Here is a 25,465-nt window from a genome sequence, read left to right as displayed (position 1 = left end):
TGTCTCTCTCTCTCCTTTTTTCTCTCTCTCTCTCTCTCTCTCTCTCTCTCTCTCTCTCTCTCTCTCTCTAATAGCCCTGAGAGATGATTTCCGCCAGGCCCCGAGTGATGTGGTGGTTGCTGCCGGTGAACCTGCTGTGCTGGAGTGCATCCCACCACGCGGTCATCCAGAGCCCAGCATCTCCTGGAAGAGGAACAACGTCCGAGTGAGCGACAAAGACACCAGAATCTCTGTGAGTCTCCAGCAATCTATTGATTAGAGCCTGAGGGAATTAGGGGAGGAAGAAATAATGCTGGAGGAAGAGAGCGCTGATTGCAAAGTGCTTATTAGAGCTTGACCTCTGATCTGATATGACCTCATCGGCTGGCTCCCAGTGCAGTCAGGATTATCTCACAGTATGTGCATCAGCAGCTTTAGCAACCACTTGTGCCTTCTTAAAACGAGATTGCTTTGGGCAGGTGTTATTGTCATTACTGATGTAGATATGCATCCAAATCAGGAAGCAAATTGCTTTGAGAAGAAAGAGGACTGATTGATGTTCCTGAGCTCTTTGTCGATTCTAAGAGGGTAGTGAAAATGTAACTGTCAGCAAGCAGCAGAAGTGTGATTGCTTTGCGGTGTCGCAGATGCGCGGTGGCAAGCTGATGATCTCACACACCCGGAAGAGTGATGCAGGCATGTACGTGTGCGTAGGCTCCAACATGGTGGGAGAGAGGGACAGCGATCCGGCTGAGCTGGTGGTTTTCGGTGAGGCCTTCGCTCCTTGTATTTCTGTTACGTGAAAGTGAGGGTCAACATATGATTGGATGTCTGTGTGTGTGTGTGTGTGTGAGCAGAGAGACCGGTGTTCATCCGTAGGCCAGTGAATCAAATAGTGCTGGCAGATGAAACAGTGGACTTCCTGTGCGAGGTCCATGGAGATCCAGCTCCCACCATCCGTTGGAGGCGTGAAGGGGGAGAGCTGCCTCGAGCCAGGTCAGAAACAAGTCATAAGTCTCTTAGAACACCCTAAAAACTTGTATTCAAGAGAAGGATTGGACTCATTACTCATGTGATTCCTCTAAGGTGACATAGTGGGGTTTTTTTTTTTTTAATAAGGCGTGGCCACAAATATATATTTCAAAGGCACAGAACAAAAAGTGTCTCGTGGTAAGATTATTATATCGTGGCCACGAGATACCAAAGTCTTGGCCACAAATTGTGTATCTTGAGACCACATCTTAATATGTTGTGGGAACATTATACTTAATACATGGCTTTCAGTTAATTATTTTATTTAAAAATAAATATTTATTTTATTTGATTAAAGAAGGTGACGCATGCTAATAGTACAGTTCTGTGAAAAAGTATTTTCTTCTGTTTTTGTGTATAGCTCATACTAAATGGTTTCAGAAATTAAAACAAAATCTAACATAGAACAAAGGCAACCTGAGTAAACACAAAATACATTTTTTAAATGATAATGTTGTTTACTGAAGCAAAAAAAGTTATCCAACTGGGCCTGTGTGAAAATGTATTTGCCCCCATAGTTACAAATTCCCCAAATCTATGAAACTGCATTCATAATGGGGTTCAGCTGGACTAGACACAACCAGGCCTGATTACTGCAAACGCTGTTCAATCAAATCTACACTCAAATAGAACTTTTTCAACAGCATGAAGTTGCTTAAAAGGTCTTACCCAGTAACACACTATGCCAAAGTTGAAAGAAATTCCAGAAATGATGAGGAAGGAGGTTATTGAAATACATCACTTTGGGAAGGGTTACAGAGCTATTTCAAAGGCTCTGGGACTCCAAAGAACCACAATGAGAGCCATTATCTCCAAATGGAAAAACTCAGAACAGCAGTGAACCTTTCCAGAAGTAGCTGACCTACCAAAATTCCCCCAAGGGCACAGCAATGGCTCATCCAGGAAGTCACAAAAAACCCAAAGACATCATCAAAGGAACTACAGGCCTCTCTTACATAAATAAAGGTCACTGCCCAAGACAGAAGAACATTAAGGCTTGTCTGAATTTTGTCAGAACACAAGTTGATGATCTTCAAATCTTTTGGGAGAATGTTCTGTGGTTGATGAGTTGAAAGTGGAACTGTTTGGAAGACAGTGGTCCCGTTATATCTGGTGTAAACCAAACACTGAATTCCACAAAAAGAACATCATACCTACAGTCAAGCATGGTGGTGGTAGTGTGATTGTGTGGGGATGCTTTGCTGCTTCAGGGTCTGGACAATTTGCAATAATTGAGGGAAACATGAATCCTGCTTTCTACCAGAAAATCCTAAAGGAGAATGTCCGGTCTATGCAGCAAGAAACTGATACAAAGCATAGGAGTAAATCCTAGTCCTAGAAGTGAAAGACTGATCTCCAGTTATCGGAAGCGTTTGGTTGCAGTTATTCCTGCTAAATGTGGCACAACGAGATTTTAAGTTTAAGGGGGCAATTCATTTTTCATATTGGTGATAGGTGTTGGGTAGCTTTTTTGCTTCAATGAAAAAATGTAAAAAATAAAATCTGTGTTGTGTGTTTACTCAAGTTGCCTTTGTTTTATGTTGTATTTTGTTTGAAGATATAAAACTATTTATGAGATGTACACAAAAACGGAAGAAATCAGGATGGGGCAAATACTTTTTCACTGTAAATCTGAATGTTACACATGAAATGAAGATAAATAATAATTTAATAAAGATAGTGAGCATTAGTTGTCATGGGGAAGCAAATTTCAATAATCAAAACACTTGAGATGTTGGCCACTGCCAAATAACTGGCTTGTCACTTTAATTATTCTAAAAGTAATTATTTATTCTTTGATGGAGAACCGTTATGAGCGTACCTGTATAATTGCCTGTAATTAATTCATCCTGAAATTATATTTATAAACTATCTTATGTATTAGAGTGTTCTGTAATCTTGTTGAAAGAGCTCATTCATAGTAAACAAAAAGTGGTTAAAGTCACTCCATAAGGCTGTGAATGGAAAGAAATGCAGGCCAAAATTGAACAGTTGCAGCATAACACAATGGTTTTAGAGGTGAGGACTGATGAGTGGAGTGTATGTGAAATTCCTCACACCACAAAAGCTGTGATTTGTTCTTTTCTTCGGGTGGGTGTAGATTTGAGATCCGCGGTGACAACACTCTCCGTCTGGTGAAGGTGCGAGAGGAGGACGAGGGGACTTATACGTGTGTGACGGAAAACAGCGTGGGGAGAACAGAGGCCTCGGCGACGCTGCAGGTCCACGGTACATAACAAGGCACAAAGACACATCTTTTAAGACACACACCAAATTCATGACGATGCACATGTGGGCACTCTGCAGCACTCATAAAATATAAAGCAGATGTCTCTGTTAATGGGTTCGTATGTATGCTCTTCCTTGATTTCCATTAAGCTGATCTGATTACAGCTCTTTGGGCCTGTCAGATGCCATCAGTGTTATCTGGGGGAATTCAGATGGAAGGAGTGTGTTTATAAGCCTCTTGTTCTCTGTCACAGACACTACATGCCGGCTTGTGGTAAATCATATGCATTACTACATCTGACAGCCATTAGGGAAGCAGTGCGGGCCAAGTGATAGAGAACAGAGTATTAATAGAATTTGTGTGTGTGTGTGTGTTTGTGGGCAAGTATTTATATCTTGATGGGGACAAAATATCCTTATGAGGATATGAATATCTGAAAGTTTTGACTTTTTGCGGGCATTTAAAAGAGTCAAAATGTTTGCACTGATGGTTAGATTTAAGTGTAGGAATAGCATTAATTATCTGCATTAGGAATCATGTCAATTGAAGGTAATCACAGCTTGTAAAACAAAACTTTGTGACAAATAAATGCTGTTTTGGTTTTATTTTAAAACACTTTTAGCTCAGGTTAGTTGCAGGTTTAGGGTTATTTAAGTACAGTCAAACGCAAGGCATTTGAAATATCTCACAAATATTGCAAAACCAACGTGCATTTGTGTGTGAGAGAGAGCACAAGAGAGACTGGAAGACAATTTAAGGCTTTTAGAAATTACGAGGCTTAATGAGATCAAGCCGTCCCATTGTTCTTACTGTATTTCAGTGCAATAGAGATGGACGTTTCAATTAACATCCATCAGCAGCCAGACAGAGAGTGAAACACAGATGCTTTTGGAAGAGTAGAGCCTTTTTTTTTTTTTCTTCCTCATAATGGACGCCTCATCTTGGTCATCATCTTTAAAGTGTCCTCTGCTCAGTAAGCCCTGGAATGACTTCATGTCCTCCAGATTATGGCTTGGCCACCCACACATCTGTTGTTTTTCCATTCATCAAGTGAGACGCTCTGTTTACAGCCAGACAAAACCCTCCCATGACTTCGTAGTGACTCAGTCATGTGACTACTGAAGAACCCCACTGTCTCGATCATCCAAAATTTATCGGACATGGAACACAGAATGGGAAATGAGGCGTGGAGGTGATATTAAGTTCAAACTCTAAATATTTCATCCTTCAGAGGAAGATTTCTTCTGTATGCCTCATTATCTCAGTCTCTAAATCTGATGTACACTTTCTGGATGGCTGACTTAATTGGTCCCCTGTTTTTTTCCCCCTCTCTCATTTTTCTCTCTAGACTTTTGTGGTAATCGGCCCCTTATTTTATTCTCGTTCTGTCTCTGGATTGCTGTGGTAATCGTTCGCTTGTCACACTAGACAATTGTTCTCTTGGAATTCAGCTTTCCTGGTTGCCTTCGCAATGCAAGTGCTTATTTGCGTGGGAGTACGATAGTTCAGTCTAGAGTCGCTCTCCATTTCTTTTTCTCACACCCTCTGCAACATGCCTGCTGTATTTATATGCCTGCTGTGAAATTTCTTGAGCAGCAGGATAGGAGACTGGTTATCAAAACAAAGGCCCACACAGCACTCAGCTCTGTGGCTTATAAATCCATAGGATGGCTGTGAGGTGGATTCTTCACGGCTTGCATATTGGTGAGATTACAGATCAGCTCTGAGAACTTGTGAAAAGCATTATTTATTTAAGTTATACTTTGTTTTTATCAGGAGACCAAACACATGAAAAAGCAGCTATTACTTTGTCATCATTTTGCTGCTGACAGCTCTCACGTTTAGTACAGCTTTCTTGCCAAAACAAGTTCCAACGTTTGTGTAAGTAGTGGATAAATTGGATGGGAGAGCAGGGGAGAGGAGCTACTGTGCTATAATTTCATAGGAATGTAAATCATAGCCTGGCTTTATGGTAATAATAATAATTTAGATGTAATACAGTTTCATGCTGCTTTATAGAGGAATGCTTTCATATCAGAAGTATAAAATGTTTTCCCTCACTCAGAGCAACTGCTGTATATAAATGTGATCATTAGAGCAAAATGTATTTATTTAGCTACTTTTGCCAGAGCCAGAGTCTCCCTGCAGTTCTTACCTGGTTTCCCATTGAAGCTAAGCAGGGTTGAGCCTGATCAGTACCTGTATGGGAGACCTCCTGGGGAAACCTAAGGTTGCTGCTGGAAGTGGTCTTAGTGAGGCCAGCAGGGGGCGCTCACCCTGTGGTCTGTGTGGGGCCTAATGCCCCAGTATAGTGACAGGGACACAATACTGTAAGAACAGCACCGTCTTTGGGATGAGACGTTAAACCGAGGTCCTGGCTCTCTGTAGTCATTAAAAATCCCAGGAGCGGTGTCCTGGCGAAATTGACCCTTCTCTATCATGGCCCCCTAATAATCCCCATCTCTGAATTGGCTACATCACTCTCTCCTCTCCTCTAATTGCTGGTGTGTGGTGGGTGTTCTGGCGCACTATGGCTGCTGTCGCATCATCCAGGTGGATTCTACACATTAGTGGTGGTTGAGGAGACCCCCCCCAACACACACGCACACACACTATGTAAAGCACTTTGAGTGTCTAGAAAAATGCTATATAAATGTAACTGCAAACTATGAACTTTAACATTAGCTACTGACAAATTAAGGTCAGGCCACTCAGCTGCACTTAATCAAAATTAAATTAGTCTCTTAGGGAGAAAACCAAAAACTAATACACAGTGGATTCAGAAAACATTCTGACTCCTTCAGTATTTTTTCACAATTTAATGTGTTCTAGATTACATTTAAAGTTGAATAATTTACTTTTTTTGGCCACACATGGTAATTCATAAGGACAGTGGAAAAATATGTTTTTAGAAATGTCTCATTTAGACAAGTATTCAGACTGTGGCTAAAGCAAATTTGAGCTCAGGTGCATTCTGTTTGTGTTGAATATTTTAAGATATCTCTAGAATGTGACTTGGAGTCCATCTTCCAAATTCAGGTGGACATCCAAGTACATAATTTAGAATGGCACACACCTGTGTTTGTAAGGTCCCACAATTCACAATGCATGCATGCCGAAAAACAAATCTATGATATCCAAGGAACTCTTTGCAGACCTCCAGATCAAATAGTGTTGATACATAATCTTGGCAAGGGTATAAAACCATTTCTAAAGCTTTGAAAATTCTCAGGAGCACAGTGGGCTCCATCATTGTGATATGGACATTTCTTAACACTTTTTCTGATTTTGTGAGTGAGCTCAGTAACTGGCCTAGAAGGGTCTTAGTCAGAAAGGTGACCAAGAACCTAGTGACTAATCTAATAGAGAGTCAGCAGTCCTCCACAGAGATGGGAAAACCTGCCGGAAGGACATCTATACTCCATCAATCAGGCCTTTATGGTTGAGTGGCTAGACAGAAGCTACTCCTGTGTAAAAGGCATATGGCAGGCACTTAAAAGACTCTGAGTGCATGAGGAAAACATTCTCTGGTCTGATGAGACAAAACGGAAGTCTTTGGGCAGAGCTCCAAGCACTACGTCTGGCCAAAACCATCCTGCTGATGAGAGAATAGAAGAAATTGCCCAAATCCAGGTACAGCTTGTAGAGACTTGCCCATGAAAACTCAGTGCTGTAATTGCAGTAAAAGATGCTTCTACAAATTACTGAGTAAATGGACTGAATAGTTTCTAAATTCAGCTTTTTCAGATTATTGTATATAGATTACTGGGCAAAACAGTCAGTTTAATCCATCTTAAATTTGATCTATAACACAATAAATTGTGCAAAGAGGTCTGGATACTTTCGAAATCCACTGTATAATGAAAACCTGTTTTACTCAAATGTCCATGATATCAGTGTTGTGAACTTCGCATATTATAATTATCATATTATAAATTGAACAGTACTGTTCCCACATTGTTGGCACCAATGAGACCCTCTTCGTAAATCCCATTTTAACCAATGAGTAAACACTACTAGCCTCAGACATAACGTATTAATCCAGAAACGGACTCTCTGACCTGCTTTCCCAATTAATTAATTTCCCTAATCCTGTATGACTGGAGGTTAAATATGTTTTAAACATGGAAATCACAACACTCGTTGAGCGCAGAGGTTAGAAGTAAATATAATCATTAGCGAGATTCCATTAGAACTCATTAAAAAGACAGTAAACATTCACTTTGATGGGAACATCTGTTCACCTGCTCATTCCTACAGTGATATTTTCACACACAAGTATCAATAGAGTTTACACAGAATAGAAACAAAATCTAGCAGGCAGAAGTTCTGCAGGGAGAAATGAATTGCCTTGTTGATGAGAGAATCGTAGAATGGCCAGACTTGTTGGAAATGACAGGAAGCCTACTTTAATACAAGTAGCCACTCTTTACTACCGTGGTGAGCAGAAAAGCATCTCGCCATTCACAACATGCCAAACCTTGAGGCACATGGGTTACAACAGCAGAAGACCACATTGGGATCCACTCCTGTCAGCCAAGAATGGGAATCTGGGGCTACAGTGTGCACTTCCTCACCGAAACTGGGCAGTTGAAGACTAGGCGTGTGTCCAGTTATTGGCTGATTGAATAATTGCATGAATATGCAAGTGGACAGGAGGACAGGTTCCTATTAAAGTGGCTGGTGGGTGTATTTTTTAAAAGTTTCATGTCATTCATTATATTTTTGCAGTTGCATGATTTAATGGTATGAAGTCTTGGGATGCAAATTGGTCGAAAACAGCAATTTAGACCTAAAATAAAGTGTCAAATCTATCACCGGTAATGGTAAAATGGTAAATTAGAATGTGATTAAAAATGCTCTCATGCACAGCAGCAGATCAACAGAGAAAATGTCAGCTGTGTGGAACGGTTTCACAATTTCTATGAGGGACATTAGACAAATGATTTATAATCGCTGTTCATGCCAAGTGTAAAGAGGGGGTACAATGCCCGAGGATTTCTCCACCATTGGTTTGATACACCACTTGAAAACATGGCATCCCTCTCAATATGCATAATACAAGACAAGAGAACAGAAGAAAAAAGCCAGCTGCAGCCACAGTTTTTAAAAAAGATGCACAAATTCACAAAGGACACAAAGTATAAGCAAAACCTAATGTATGACCAAATGTTCCCTGTTGTCGTGGATGTTGGATTTCACTGAAGTAGTAATATGTTACTGTAAGAGAAATGCTACTGTATTTTTCAGAAACATGTCTACTACAATGTACAACATACAGTCCCCTTTGAAACTATTGGAACGGCAAGGCCAAAACATTTGTTTTTGCTGTGTGGACTAGACATTTGGGTTTGAGCTCAAAAGAAAGAAAGAGAGTTTAGAATTTCAGCTTTTATTTCCTGGTATGTGGATGTGTTAAACAACATAGAACATATCACATTTTGTATCAGACCACCCAATATGTAGGCGAGCAAAAATATTGGAACTGACAGGTGTTTGTTATTGCCCAGGTGTGTCCTGTAAGAATGATTGTTTAAACAATAAATAGCTCTGAGTTTTAGCCTTCAGTTTCACCTGTGTAGACTGCATTTGTTGTTAAAAAGGATAAGGCAAGATGAAGATCAAAAAACTGTCTATGGGAGAAAAGCAAGCCATTTTGAAGCTGAGAAAAGAGGGAAAATCAATCAGAGGCACTGCACAAACATTGAGCATACACAATACAACAATTTGGAATGTCCTGAAAAAGAAAGAAACCACTGGTGTACTAAGCAACAGACACCAAATGGGTCGGCCAAGGAAAACAACAGGTGATGACAGAAACACAGTGAGAGCTATGAAGAAAAAACTCAATAACAACTTGAGTGCATTCCACTCAAGATCTTCCACAGCAACCTTGCCAAACCATGCTGATGGAGCCTTTTTGATGCATATTATATTTTCAAAGGCCCCAAAGCACCATATCTATGCAGACTTAGTATTACATCATATTAGACACTATATGGCCAAATGTATGTGGACACCAGACCATCATGCTCATATGCTTATGTTCCACTGGCTTTTGGAGCGTGGCTGTGGGGTTTTCCCCATTCAACCCCATTCATTAGTGAGGTTGGGTTCTGATGTTGGACAAGAAGGCCTGGCACATAGTCAGCATTCTAATTCACCCAAAAGGTGTTCTTCCACATCACAATCGGCAAACCATGTCTTCATGGACCTGACTGTTTGCACTGGTGCATTGTCATGCTGGAGCACGTTTGGTCCCCTTAGTTCCAATGAAGAGAAATTATAATCCTATAGCATACAAAGACATACTATACAATTGTGTACTTCCAAATTTGTGACAGCAGGTTGGGAAGGAACGCATATGGGTGTGATGGTCAGGTGTCTACAAACCTCTGGCCATATAGTGTAGTTGCAGCTCACATCCCTGATCTCTTCCTGATAGAGCAGTAAGCTTTCAGTTGAAGTGCTGAAAAAAGCTGCTTTTGGTTTTTGGCCCAGTGTGTCTGCAATTTTGGTTCATTTTCACTTCAGTTCATCAGTAATAAAGATGGCACTTGGTAATGGATGGGTATGAATTTGCTAAACTTAGACCTCTCCTTTCCTTTACAGTCCCCCCACAGATTGTCCTCCAGCCCCAGGACCAGGTCTCAGCCCAAGGACAGACTGTAACTTTCCGCTGTGGCACAAAAGGCAACCCTCCTCCAGCAGTTTTTTGGCAGAAAGAAGGGAATCAGGTACAGGTGCAGCTACTGAACCAGCTGACATGGCTATGTTTTGCTTTCAGGCTCCACTTCATGCTAACTCCGAATAACAACAAAGTGCTATTTGCTGATGAGCTATTATGTGTGGGTTACAGACGCCTAATCATTGTAAGCTCTTGCTGCTAATTTCTTTCATTTTTGCGCCTCGTCGTGTTCATCCATGACTCATTAAGTACTTCGAACAAGCCAGAGCCTCACAATAAGTCCCTCTGCCCTCCCCCTCTCCAGTGCTGATTAGGTCTGTTGTGCTGATTATGCTGAAGTGGTAAATCAAAACCTCGGCTCATTTCAGCTGAGCAGATAAAGAGGTAGATCTGTGTCGTTATGGGAGCGCATCTTGAGAAGGACGCTTTTGTGGAGAAAATGTGAAGGAGGTGGAGAGGTGGTTGTGAGGAACATCAGGTGCCAGTGCTCCTCCTTCAGACCTACACAAACTCACTCTGCACACTCTCTTGCCTGATGGTGGTTTGGATCAGGCTACTATTCTATAAATAGACTACAGGCCGAGTGAATGAGAAGAAAGCCTCGTGGGAGGCGTAGTGCAGTGTTCTTCCTGGTGTTGTTCATGCACGTATCCAGTGAAGTCAGCTTTAGTAATTTTACAGTCAGCTTGTGTGTGTGTGTGTGTGTGTGTGTGTGTGTGTGTGTGCATTCTACATAACTTAAAATGCACATTGCCAGTTTAAAAGGCATTTACAGCAATACTGGATGAATCATGTAGGAATCAGGAATCCATGGGATTTCACCTATTTTCAGTGGTATATCTATATCAGGCATTTTTGTAGAATAACTTTTTGCTTAGTGAAACAGTACAGAATATTAATGACCACTTCATAGATCATTGCTGGCCCATTTATCTGTCATATTGTTCTAAAAACTATGAGTCACTTTTTTTTTTTTTTGAGATTTCAATTATCTCTTATTCAACACCCACAAATCACTGCATATAAATGAACAAGATTTTTGCATGCAATTAATATTGATGGGGCGGAACGGTGACGCAGCAGGTAGCCTTGCTGCCTCAAAGCTCCAGGGTCCGATTCGATCCTGAGTTCAGGTTACTTCTCCCCATGGTGCCCTGTGATGGGCTGGCTTCCCATCCAGGATATATTCACACCTTGCACCCTGTGGATTCACCATGACCCTCAGCCGATAAATGAATTCATTCATTCATATATCATACATTAATACTAGCTTCTGAGGCCCTGAAGGACTTCACTATGCAGACTTCACAGGGGGAGAAATGTTTATATTATTTATAGTATACATTTGTTTTTAATGAAACAGACTTCTTCAAGCATTGCCCAGGACTCATATGCCAAGGAAAGGTTAAAAACCTATTGCTGCATGAGCGTCATTAGGTGCCCTGCTCCGACAAAAAGCTGGCTCTGCACTTCTGTATGCTAGCCTGAGGTTTTACAAATATGGAAACAGGCCCAAGAGGCCTCTGGCTAAATGTATTAGCTTAAAAAAAAAAAAAAAAAGCAAACAGCAGTTAGTGATAAGTTTTAAAGTAGAAACCTTTTTAGGGATAAAAGGGATAGTTTTATAAATATTCTTTTACCCCAAATATACCCACTCAGTCAAGATGTGTCCAATGTCTATGATTTGCTTATGGCTAATAATTTAGCATTACGCAAACTGCATGCTGAAATCAGTACACAGTTGCCCTGAAAGACCTTGGCAAAGTAGTGCAATTTGTAACTGTGTGTAAAAGTTGTCATTAAATTGCAGCATAAGTTGAAATAATGTTAAAAAATTTTATATACATATAACTTGAGGAGGGGGGCGCGGTGAGTTAGTGGTTAGCACATTTGCCTTGCACCTCCAAGGTGGGGGTTCGATTCCTGCCTCTGCCCTGCGGGAACGGAGTTTCATGTTCTCCCCGTGCTTCGGGGGTTTCCTCCCCCTATCCAAAGACATGCATTGTAGGCTAATTGGCATCTCGAAAATTGTCCATAGTGTGTGAGTGTGTGTGCGATTGTGCCCTGTGATGGATTGGAATTCCAGGTGTCCCCTGCTTGTGCCTGAGTCCCCCTGGATAGGCTCCAGGCCTCTTGTGACCCTGTGTAGGATATGCAGTATAGAAAATGGATGGATGGATGGATGTAATTTGGTGGTGGCACAACGGTGCAGCAGGTAGTATTGATCGATACTGAGCTCAGGTTACTGCATCTGTGGACTATGTATATATGGAGTATGTGGTCCTCAACAGCTTCTAAAATCAAGCAAATAACCTGTGGAGAAAAAAATAACATGACAGATTTCAAGATGTAGATTTTTCCAAAAAAGGAAACCAACGTTCAGAAACCAGGTGGGAAAACTAAGTACACCTTTTCTAGTTCCCGAATAATAAATTAGCAGGCAGATGTTACTAATGAAAGATATAAGATTAGTTAATCATCAAGAGATATGACCACTTTTATAAAAGTAGAACTTTTGGCATTTTGGCTTCTGGAGCACTCAGGTATGTGTTTACATAAGCAGTCATGACCTCAGAGAAGCAACTGGTGATGCTCATAAATCTGGGAAGGGTTATAAGGCCATCTCCAAACAATTTGGGGAGCCTTCAAGACAGTTACCAATCTTCCTAGGAGTAGGTGTCCGAGCAAATTCAGTCCAAGGTCAGACCGTTTAAAGGCTCAGGGATATAAAGAAAACCCCAAGAGCTACATGTGACCTACAGGCCTCTGTAAGCATATTAAATATTTATGTTCATGACAACACAATCAGAAAAAGACTGAAAAAGTATGGAAGGGTGGCTAAGAAAAAGCCCTTCTGTCCAAAAAGTATATTTCAGCATGACTTAGGTTTGGAAAACTGCATCTGAACGAACCACAAAAGTTCTGGAACAGTATCCTTTGGACTGTTGAGACTAAGGTGGATATGTTTGGTCATCATGCACAACACCATAGTTGGCAAAAACCAAACACAAACACCTCATAGCAACTGTCTAGGATGGTGGTGGAGGGGTGATGAATTGGGCTTGTTTTGCACCACAAGACCTGGGAATCTTGCAGTCATTGAGACAGCGATGAACTCCATTTTATATCAGAATGTTCTTCAGACAAATAGGGGTCCATCTGTCCAGCAGCTTAAGCTGGACTGAAATTGGATCATGCACCAGGACCATGATCCCAAGCACACCAGCAAATCGACATCTGGATGGCTAAAGAAGAAAAAAAAATCAAGGTGGTGGAATGGCCGAGCCAAAGTTCAGACCTCAACCCAGTTGAGATGCTGTGGAGGGATCTTATGCCCTGAAACATCAATGAACTGAAGCAATGTTGCTAAGAATAGTAGGCCAAAGTTTAATTTATTGTTGCTAAAGGTGGTTTTACATGTTAATGAATTATAAGGTTTACTTATTTTTTCCCATCTGGTTTCTGAATATTGGTTAAGTCTTTTTGAAAAAAATGGCTACATATTGAAATCAGTATTTTTTTTGTTGTTGTTGTTGTCAACCGAGTTGTTTTTTTGTTTGTTTGTTTGTTTATAGAAGTTGCTGAGGACCACACAATTGTTAGTTATGCCCTGATAAATAAAAACAAATACCCCCCCCCAGGAGTGTATGTACAGTATGTGTGTGTGTGTGTATCCAAATCCAAAGCATTGATGCATTGATGGCAATGCTGGTTTCAGTCAGGTACTACGCTTATTTACTCATACTCTCCTAAAATGCTGTGATACCAGCATCTGATACCACATAAGCCTAGTGTATAATTCTGCACTAATGAACAGATGACATGTATTTGATGATTTAATGATGGCAAAACAAAATGCAAACTGAGCAAAGAAATCAAAGCAAAGCAGACTGCAAACTGTGTTCTGTGAAAACATCAAGAGGAGCAAGTACAGTGTACGTCCTACAATACTGGTAACATGCTGCACCTTGTGCTCATTTTTAATGGCCATGATCACTGATGCAGCTCTGTGCACTCAGGTCAGCCACCCTCATGCTCTCCATTAAAGATACAGTAATATTTAAACTCTTAAACATAAAATATAAAACATAAAACTCAGCATAATGAGATCATTGCTGGTGGCACATGGTACCAGCAAATATAAACAGAACTAAACAAAATATTCCATGACTCATTTCAGGATATTCCATGACTCATTTCATTGTCGCTGAGCACCAAAAAAAAGTACTTTTTCTGAAAAACAAATTATACACACACTATATGTGTTTTATATTTATATATATATATATATATATATATATATATATATATATATATATATATATATATATATATATATATATATATAATGTATGTATATATATAATGTATGTATATGTGTGTGTGTGTGTGTGTGTGTATACATCTCAATACCAAGCCATACAAAAGGGGGAGAGAGTGGAGTCTAGTTTGAGGCAGAGGATGTATATACAAAATTATACAATGGGCTTGCTTCAGTGCTAGCTGACTGGAGCGCAACCCCCCTACCCCCCCCAAATAGTTTTGCGGCCTTGTTGCAAACAGTTGAGTCTATTTGTTTTGAAACTCAAACTTAACAATGTAACAAGTAAACTGACAGTAGTGCCAATAAAATTATTTTAAGTGCATAAATGAAGATAATGTTAAATGCATTAAGGAAAAAAAAGAGATTTGAGAGTAGAGAAATGCTCTGAGCTATTTAACTCTGTTGTCTGAAGCTGATGAATTACTGTATATCTTCAGTGAGCTATTTGAGGAATTTGCTTATAAGAAAATAAAGTAAGGCTACTTTCAGTGCACACCAGTGTATTACTACCAGTGTATTACTACCATGAAATATGAGGGATGGGCACAACTGAAATTTTACCAGCTGTAATTACACCCCATCTCAATGAAAATCATTGTTGTAGGGTAATGAACAAACTGCACACTTTGCTTTGCAAGTACAGCAGAACACTTCACCATTACCCCACAAACAGGATCTACATTTTATTGAGATCCACCTTGAAGAAATGTGACCCACTATGTATTTAATATACTGTAATGATGAATGTGCCTGCCTCCACTTGTCACTGGATCTGACAGACAGGAAGCAGCAGGTGAGGTCATGCCTAAAGTCATGTCTAGCACTCTTCTCTGATGCTCTTCCATATCCACAAAAGACCGCTTCTCTTACGACTCTTCTGTCATGCTACTGAAATTTGTGGATGGCATCGGAATCACCCGGGACAACGATGAGACTGTATATATTGAGGTGGACCGACTTACCCTCTGGTGCAGTCATAACCTGGAGTTTAACACAGCAGGAAAAATCCCAGACTCTAGCCCCCCTCACCATCCTAAACAACACAATTCTTGAAGTCCTTTAGGTTTCTGGGAACCATCCTCTGGCAGAACCTGAAGTGGAAGACTGACATATTCTCCATCATGGTAAAAGCACATCAAAGGATGTACTTCCTATAGCAGTTAAGTATAACCTTCCTCAAGAGCTGCTAACCCAGTTCTACAGTGCTGTTATTGAGTCTGTCCTTTGCAATTTCATCACTGGCTGGTTTGGCTCAGGCACCAAGCAAGACAAACTACACCGGATAATCCAGACCGCAAAGAACATCATCGGCACAGACCTGCCCACCCTTCAAGACTCGTACTCTGCTCGATTCAGAAAATGAATAGCTAAAATTATCACAGACCCCTAACATCTTCTGGGAGGTGCTACAAATAGCTGTGTTCCAAAACAACCAGACACAAGAGCAGTTTCTTTCCAAAGGTCATCAGACTCATGAACAGTACTAGATAATGCACATTTCTTAACATACAGGACAATATCACTGTGATTATGGACCTTTTTTTGTACTGTGCAATATAACTTTCCCATTTCTAACTAAAGTATACCTTTGTACCACAGGCTTCACAGCTTGTGCACATAATAATAATAATAATAATAATAATAATAATAATAATAATAATATGGTTGGGGGTTCGATTCCTGCCACGGCCCTGTGTGTGTGGAGTTTGCATGTTCTCCACGTGCTGTACTCCACCTGGTACTCCAGTTTCCTTCCCCAGTCCAAAGTGTCCGTAGTGTATGAATGGGTGTGTGAATTTGTATGTGGTTGTGCCCTTCACCGTGTACCCCTCCCTGGGATAGGCTCCAGGTTCCCCGCAACCCTGTAGGATTACTCATAAAGAAAATGGATGGATGGATAATAGTAGTAGTAGTAGTAATAATAATAATAATAATAATAATAATAATGGATTTTGCATGTTTTCCCAGTGCTTCCAGTTTCCTCCCCCAGTCCAAAGACATGTGCTGTAAGCTGATTGGCATTTCCAAATTGTGGTTGTGTTGTGTGTGTGACTGAGAGAGCTACTGGAAAGCCGGAGTCAAATTCCTTGTGTGTTTTTAGGCAACCTTGGCAAATAAAGTTGATTCTGATTTGTTCATAATCTTATTTGTTCATCTATGTTATACTTCCATTCTTCCATAAAGTGCTCTGACTTCAGGTTCACTTACATTTTATTGAGATAAATGTTTGTGTTTATGTGTGAGGCGTATCTCTCAAGTCTGGAAACGTAGTGTCTTTTGAGAGCTACGGTGTAATATCCATTTAAGTCCCTGGACAAACCTAAAATGTCCTCCTAAGCTGCTCTGATGTCAGTCGAAGACTTTGTAAGGCACTTTGAGTGTCTCAAAAAGTGCTATATAAATGTAACTGTAGCTAGCTGTAGCTAAATAAAAAATGGATAAGGGTAAAGAAAATTGTGCGCGGCGTTTGCATGTTCTCCCCGTGCTGCGGGGGTTTCCTTCGGGTACTCCAGTTTCCTCCCCGAGTACAAAGACATGCATGATAGGCTGATTGGCATGTCCAAAGTGTCTGTAGTGTATGAATGGGTGTGTTTGTGTGCCCTGCGATGGACTGGCACCCTGTCCAGGGTGTAGCCTGCCTTGTGCCCCATGCTTCCTGGGATAGCTCCAGGTTTCCCTGTGACCCTGAAAAGGAGTAAGCAGTAGAAGATGGATGGATGGATGGATGGATGAAGTTGAAAAATGTTCCACAGGAAAAATCTTGAGTACTCCATTTAGAAAGGATAAACTACTAAAAGCAGAATATCATCTTGGCCTGAGGTTTATTATAGCATTTTATCTTTCAGCAACTCTTCAGCATTTATTCACAGATCAACTATTTTCCAGTAAGGTGTTTTAAATATCTTAAAATTTTTCCAAGTATCCTCAGTAGGCACAGTGTTAGTAGAAAACAGATTTAGGGGGGAAAAAGTATTTTATCAGGAAGCCCAGGGGCTAATGATTACATTCCATTAAGTGGGATTATGGGACAGTTATATAAAATGGATTAAATCCCATTTCTCCAATAGCCTGTTTTCTGATTCGGTCACCTTGGGTGCAGAAATAAGGCTCAGGAACACCACTTTTGTTTAGTGACCAATATGTGATTAAACATGAAGTTCCTACTACTTATTCTGTACTGTATCTTTAAAAAGGTTCAATGGTGTGTAAAGAAAATCTGTAATGCAAAGGAAAAAAAAAAAGTGAAATAAACCAAACTGACTATAAAGAGCAGTAAATAGTTACAAATAAATAAATTCATCAGTCAAACTAAACAAAACAATGTGGCATGACCATTGCTTGCTTTTAAAGCTACATCAGTTCCTCAGGTACACTGTTGTATAATTTTTTTTATTATTATTATTTTTATTATTTATTATTTTTTTTAAAGAAATGTTTGGTACATTTTTCCAGGCATGTTGGAGAACCTGCCACAGTTCTTCTGCAGCCTTTGGCTGTCGCACTTGCTTCTGTTTCTGCAGATAAAACCAGGCAGCCTCCATTATGGTGTCAATCTAAAAAGTGCTACATTACTTTCTATGCCACACAAACAGTGTACCGTTCTGTGTTATGAATTCCTTTGCATAATATTTTCCTGGGGGGAAAGGTGGCTTCGTGGTTAGCACGTTTGCCTCACACCTCCAGGGTTGGGGTTCGAAATCTCTACCCTGTGTGTGTGTGTGGTGTGTGTGTGTGTGTGTGTGTGTGTGTGTGAAGTTTGCATGTTCTCTGGGGTTTCCTCTGGGTACTCTGGTTTCCTCCCCGAGTCCAAAGACATGCACTGTAGGCTGATTGGCATTTCAAAATTGTACGTTGTGTGTGCAGTTGTGCCCTGTGATAGGCTGGACCCCTGTCCAGGGTGTCCCCCGCCTCATGCCTCAAGCTCCCTGTGAAAGGCTTCAGGCTTCCCCACCACCCTGTGTTGGATAAGCAGTACAGAAAATGTGTAGATGTTTGCCTGTTTCCTCATTCTCCAGAATGAAAGGTACAGTAGGGAACTAGTGAAAAGAAAACACCAGCGTATCATGTATTTTTTTTCCTTAATATGGCTTCATTGTAATTGTGATTTGTGCTAATCTTGAGTGTTATATTAAAATAAATCTCAGTAGTGAAATTTAAATCAATGAGCATTAACTTCTGTATCTGATCTTTTGAGTCAAAGATGGCTCCATGTTCAGAGACACAGTCAGACTGGTTTAATCGACGGAACATCTAAATTTGTGGTGATGTAGCATGTAGTGATATTGCCTCACAGCTCCAAGGGTCATGGTTCGATCCTGAGCTCTGGTTACAGTCTGTGTCTGAGTTGCACATGTTCTCTCTGTATCCATGTGGGTTTCCTCTAGGTTCTCTGGTTTTCCGCCCACCTCCCTAGTGCCATTAGATTGATCACGCTAAATTTCCCCAAGGAAAGTGTGTGTGTGTGTGTGTGTGTGTGTGTGTGTGTGTGTGTGTGTGTGTGTGTGTGTGTGCGCGCGTGTGCAAGTGGATTAGAACTGAGATGAAAAGAGATTTCAGAGCACAGATAAGTAATGCAAGTAAATTACTTACTTCTCAAAGTCACAGAGAAAACATTCATTTTATACGGGGTGTAATGATGCAGTTGATGAGCAAGACACGGGTAATGGGATGTTGAGCAAACAGAGGAGCGTGTGTGTGTGTGAGTGTGTGTGCGTGTGTGTGTGTTTATATCTTGGTGCTGACCAAATGTTTCACAAGGATAAGTATATCTGACAGTTTGACATTGTGGGGACATTCCTCACCACAATATTAAGACAAATCTGTGTGTATGGGTGTGTGTGCGTTGTATAGATGCTGCTATTCCCAGGGCAGCCTCCTTCTCCGGCTGGACGTTACTCCGTGTCCATGAGCGGTGAGCTAATCATCACAGCAGTCCACAGTGAAGATTCTGGGTACTACATGTGCCAAGCCATCAGCGTGGCAGGCAGTACTGTCTCCAAAGCCTTCCTGAAGGTAGTCACTGGTAAGCACAGATATTCCCACTACTAGAGCACGGTACTGAAACTGGAACTGGTATTTGACCACAGTTGAATTGTTACATATACGGTTGTTTTTAGTCGTTGTCATTTCATACAAATAATAAAGTAAATGATAAATAATAACTCTGCTGTTTCTTTGCAGCGTACAATACCGAATTGTATATAAATACATCATTAATACAGGTACATTGTTTGGATTGAAAAGATAGTGTGTTCAAAATAGATACAAGTACAGATAGGAAGGAGGTGCACATTATTATTATTATTATTATTATTATTATTATTATTATTAATAATAATAATAATAATAATAAAAAGCTTGTTAGAAAGGATCAAAGGATATCTGGTTCAGACTATTGCTGTGTATTGGGACCGAAACGTCAAACAAAAAGTCACACGAGCAGGAGTGTTTTACTTTTATCCACACGTGAGCAAGAGCTCAAATAAAGACCACATTCATTAATGTGAATTCCAAGGAGTCCTTACTTCCTGCCTGATCAGGGTGACCGTGGTTTAAATTATTCTATTTTGAGAACTAAATTTGTTAGAAAATATCGCAGTCAGGTAAAAACAACAATAATAACCATACAAGTGGATTTAGAAACAGTCCTGCGCACATTTCTAGTTGAGGCTAATTATGAATTGAGTGATGAGGTTAGGAAAATTCACAAACAATGCTGGCATTTCTACTGATGAGTTATTCTTAGTATTTGCTTCATGTTTAGGCCACACCCACTTCAGGTTTAAATCTGAATACAGATATAGATATTTGGACTCGTAGTCTACATAATCCAGTATTTACCAACAGAAGACACTGTAGATTTCACACTGTTTTTCCAAGATTATCTGCCATAGTTCCTCTGCAGGATAAAATCAGACAGCCTGTTGTTTATCAGTCTGTGTTACATACATATGATATGTTTGAATGTAATACGGCACTTTGTAAAGGTAGGCTTCATATTTAATTACAAAAAACACTAGGATTAGGCCACTACCTTTTGGGTTTGAATTCGAATACAGATACAGACATTTGGAGCACTAAACAGATACAAATACAGATAGTGATATTGTAGTTGTGTCCCAAATGACGCACTATACACTATGCACTTATGCACTAGGTATTAATTTTATAAGGTTATTTTTTTTTCATTTAGTATCAGTCTGATAGCCCCACCCCCTCCACTACATAATTAAAGCTGCTGCAGTTGAGTGCATGTAGTGTCAAACATTGCACACTTTGTTTTTCTTTTAATTTATTAAGAGGATCATTCGGGTAATTTATTTTTCTATTTGAAATTTTGAGTGTGAACACACTACTTGCATTATTTATACTGCAATCTGGCATAGAATAGTGCATAAGTATGCGAATTGGGACGTACCTTGTGTTATACCCTTAGTGTACAAAATACAGTACGCACCCATAGAACAGTATGTACAAATTTCGCAACTTTGCATATTGAATGTTTATTTTACTATGAATATTACATTCTATGCCCGTTTACTGCAGTCAAAGTCTCATATTTATTACATACTTGTACACGAATAGTATATGACAAAGGTATGTAGACACCTGACCATCATACCCATATGTGTTCCTTCCCCAAAAAGCTGCAACAAAGTTGGAAGCACACAATTGTCTAGAATGTCTTTGTATGCTTGTGATAATTTCCCTTCACTGGATCTAAGAGGCCCAAATCTGTTCCAGCATGACAATGCCCCTGTGCACAAACCTAGGTCCATGAAGACATAGTTTGCCGATTGTGATGTGGAAGAACACCTTTTGGGTGAATTAGAATGCTGACTGTGTGCCAGGCCTTCTCGTCCAACATCAGAACCCAGCCTCACTAATGCTCTTTTGGCTGAATGGGGAAAACCCCACAGCCACGCTCCAAAAGCCAGTGGAACATAAGCATATGAGCATGATGGTCTGGTGTCCACATACTTTTGGCCATATAGTGTCTAATAGGATGTAATACGAAGTCTGCATAGATATGGTGCTTTGGAGCCTTTGAAAATATCATATGCATCAAAAAGGCTCCGTCAGCATTCAAATGAGTCCCTGTATTGTGTTCTGGGGCAAGGCAATTCATTTATTCATTTACCTCCATTTATTCTTCAGGGCCCTCAGACCTCGTTCCCCCAATCATCCACCAAGGCCCGGGTAACCAGACGCTGACACGGGGCTCCAGTGCCGAGCTCCAGTGCCATGTAATGGGCATCCCACCTCCCAGCATCAGATGGGAGAAGGACGGGCAGAGACTCACTGCAGATGGCGTTCACATCAGTCTGATTGAAAATGCCACTTTACACATCAGCAGCCTGCAGGTATTTGACAGACAGTTTAAGGCAAAACATAGATTGTTGGCTTTCATTAGTGTGCTGGAAATTGAATGCACTTAAGACAGATACGCCTCTAAATAGACTTTTTAAGTCAAGTTCACTAAAACACACAGCTAATGCGTGCTGCTCAAAACATTTACCATGACTCCACTGATTCACAGTTCAGATTCACTTTATAATTGTACATTTAAGGCAGTAAAAGAGAAATCACTTTTGACAAAGTTAATCCCATATCCAGCAGTATTGGTGCTTTTCAGATATTTAGAGGATCGTCCTGTGCTGAAATAAATCTTACTGCTATGCATTCTCCCAAGTAGCAATAAATGTTTCTACTGTAGCGTTTGTTATTAGAAACTATTCACAAAACTTCAGAGAGGAAAGGAATTGAAGGAGTTCTAAAGCTAAGATGAAAGACATGGTTGATCCCATTGCTATGACTATGGAAATGTTTTGTGAATGAATATTGACAGGGATTGGCTGATACTATACATACTGTAGATGAAATTGCGATTCCCATTGTCCTATTAAAATAAATCAAAATGAAAGTGTCATAATTTCAAGTAGTGGGATTGTATACTGTACACAGAAATACGATATACTTGTACTTTATTTTGTACTGCATTGCTTCTTTTAGTATTGGAAGTGTCTGCTTTCCTGAATAACACCACAATCATGACAACATCCTCGTCTCACCACCCAAGACTTATATTTGTATTGTTTATCATTGGGGTGTATTTTCGTGATCATAGTGCGTGTATAAAAACAAGGCATAGGATCGGCTGCTTGTGTAATTGCCGTAGGTGGTAATGTGACTCACAGTAAAGAAAGTTTGAATAAAAACATTTTGAATAGAGTTGGTTATTAATATGGTTAGGAGAGCTGCTGTGATATCCAATCAAATCAGTTCATCTCCTTCCCTAAGAACCGTGTGCCTTAACATTTTTAATTCTCCTCGTTATTTATCATCATGCTTAGATATCCATAATCAGTAAAAGCTTTGGGGGATTTTTATTCGTTTTCTTGATTTCTGTTATTCCATTGAGTTAGAGTCACTCGATGTTGTCGAGCAACTAGTGGAAGTAGATAGATGGAGAAATTGGTCCATTATTATTGCTGAACTCCTACACTAGTGCACGCATCAGGATAAAAATGACTTAAATAGCACAAACATGCCTAATTTAAATGTGGCTTGCTTCTAGGTGACTCCTAGTAATGTTTCAAAATAATAACATACAAAATCTTTATTTTTTATATTTACAGAAATATTCATTTGTAAAATAAATGAATAAAACAAAAGATGAAATGTGAGTTGCTCTCATTTGTAAATCAAATGGGGTCACAACCTCTAGTTTGGAAACCCTTGGGTTAAACATTCAGACATTGAACAAAGAGAAAGAAATTGAACGAATAGAAGAGAATGAATGCAAAAATCTGATGAATATAGAGAGAATGACAGAATTCATAAATTGTGAGCAGCAGGCATACGCAGAGTCCATTTTCCCTTCTGTATGGTTTATAATCACTGTAAAATACAACACTCGGCCTATATGCTGCAGTTTATGCTTCCAAATAAAACAGAATCTGAACTATATTTAATAGTTTATTTGGAAAAAAAAAAAGATGCATACCAAATTTACACTTTGTGTTTTTATCAATGGAACTGATGGCTCATGAGTCACTACCCAGTAATTATGTCTGATCACACTGTACACAAACACGTGTTGTGTAAATGGTTGTCAGATAAGTGTGAATAGATGAGTTAAAGCTGGTTTAATTCCTATTTTTTTTTCTTCTAACAACCTCCCAGTGTGCAACACACTGAAGTTGTTGTAAACCATAACACAATTTTAAACAACTTCCAGAGCATCCATCATCCCGTTATTACTCTAGAATTTTAAATAGAAAATGGAAGCATTATCTTACTTTTAGAAATGCTTTCAGTGAAAAGATCGCAGAAGGTTTTTAAATTTATTTTTCCAAAATAAATATTGCTTCTTCTGATAACAACGCATAAGCCACGTGGGGCGGGGTGGGGGGGGGGAGTAGGGGTGAAAATAATTCTTGATAAAAGCGCTCTATATGTTATGCGTCACTGATACATTTTGAGTGAAACCATGGGTGCAACTACGACTCGCTCATCCTATTCATTTTTCTTAATGAAATGAAATAAATTTAAATTGATGCATCGATCCAAATGATTGGATCATTATGCTTAGTTACAGGTTTAAGAGTTCCTTTTTAGCACTAAATTCTTTATGAATTACTCTTAGTCATAAAAGTAGACAAAGAGAACCCAATTAAACAAATGAGACTAAAATGTTATACATTTATTAAAAATGTTAGTCATTTATTTATTGTGGAAAATGAACCAATATTACATATCTGTGAGTGGCAAAAGTATGTGAACCTTTGCTTTCAGTATGTGGTGTGACCCCCCCTTGTGCAGCAATAATTGCAACTAAACGTTTCTGATAACTGTTGATCAGTCCTGCGCATCGGCTTGGAGGAATTTTATCCCGTTCCTCAGTACAGAACAGCTGCAGCTCTGGGATGTTGGTGGGTTTCCTCACATGAACTGCTTGCTTCAGGTCCTTCCACAACATTTCTATAGGATTAAGGTCAGGACTTTGACTTGTCCATTCCAAAATATTAAGTTTATTCTTCTTTAACTATTCTTTGGTAGAAAGACTTACATAGTGCCTTTCAACCTTAGCAGTTCTACAAAGTGCTTTACAGTGTGTCCGATTCACTATTCAGAAACACAAACCAATGACTGCTATGCAAGGTTCTAGACTTCGATTGGGAGAAACTTGAGGTTCAGTGTCTTGCCCAAGGACCAAGGCAAGGAATCAAACTGTCAACCCTGTGATTAGTGGATGACCTGAGCCACAACCACCCCAAGTCGGGGTCATTGTCTTGCTGCATGACCCACTTTCTCTTGAGATTCAGTTCACAAGACAGATGTCCTGACATTTTCCTTTAGAATTGGCTGGTATAATTCAAAATGTATTGTTCCATCAATGATGGAAAGCCTTACTGGTCCAGCTGCAGCAAAACAGGCCCAAACCATGATACTACCACCACCATGTTTCACAGATGCGATAATGTTCTTATGCTGGAATGCAGTGTTTTCCTTTCTCTAAACACTTCTCATTTAGTTTGATTTTGATCTCATCCATCCACAAAACATTTTTCCAATCGTCTTCTGGCACGTACATGTCATCTTTAGCAAACTGCAGAAGGGCAGCAGTGTTCTTTTTGGAGATCAGTTGCTTTCGTCTTGCAAAAGACTGCCAAGCACACCATTATTGTTCACTGTTCTCCTGATGGGCTCTGGTAGGCTCATAAATATTAACATTAGCCAATGTTCGAGAGGCCTTTAGTTGCTTAGAAGTTACCCTGGCTTTCTTTGTGACCTTGCAGACTATTACACATCCCATGGGGAGGGTTTTGAACCTCTTCCAGCCTGATGAGCATCAACAACTCTTTTTCTGAGGTCCTCAGAATTCTCCTTTGTTCATGCCATGATACACTTCCATAAATATGTGAATTTGACATCAGAATTGAATAGATGCCTGTTCTTTAAATAAAACAGGGTGCACACTCACACCTGCTTGTCATCGCATTGATTGAAAACAACTGACTCTAATTACCTGCTAATCCTACACTTTTACAGACTTTTGCCAAGAACAGATATGCAACATTGGATCATTTTCCTCAATAAATAAATGACCAAGTATGAAAGAAATCTCATTTGTTTAATCGGGTTCTCTTTGATTACTTTTAGTACTTGAAAATCTGTTTGAACGTGTGAAAATCTGAAAGTTCACAAA

At 39.8% G+C, this 25,465-nt stretch overlaps 1 protein-coding gene across 2 annotated transcripts in view; it reads left to right on the top strand.

Annotated features, from left to right (window-relative positions):
• zgc:77784 (Ig1_Robo domain-containing protein) overlaps positions 1 to 25,465 on the top strand; it is an 81,924-nt gene that overhangs the window by 30,787 nt on the left and 25,672 nt on the right. For both annotated transcript variants that reach the window (XM_017490164.3, XM_017490165.3), the window contains exons 3-9: positions 75 to 232; positions 627 to 747; positions 837 to 975; positions 3,113 to 3,240; positions 9,854 to 9,978; positions 19,105 to 19,276; positions 21,412 to 21,617. In XM_017490164.3, coding sequence (XP_017345653.1) covers positions 75 to 232; positions 627 to 747; positions 837 to 975; positions 3,113 to 3,240; positions 9,854 to 9,978; positions 19,105 to 19,276; positions 21,412 to 21,617 — 1,049 coding nt within the window. The remainder of the gene's footprint in view (positions 1 to 74; positions 233 to 626; positions 748 to 836; positions 976 to 3,112; positions 3,241 to 9,853; positions 9,979 to 19,104; positions 19,277 to 21,411; positions 21,618 to 25,465) is intronic.

Source organism: Ictalurus punctatus, chromosome 17, assembly GCF_001660625.3.
Source record: "Ictalurus punctatus breed USDA103 chromosome 17, Coco_2.0, whole genome shotgun sequence".
NCBI lineage: Eukaryota > Metazoa > Chordata > Actinopteri > Siluriformes > Ictaluridae > Ictalurus > Ictalurus punctatus.
The sequence above is the reverse complement of the archived record's forward strand: the minus strand, read 5'-3'. Positions and strand labels throughout refer to the sequence as shown.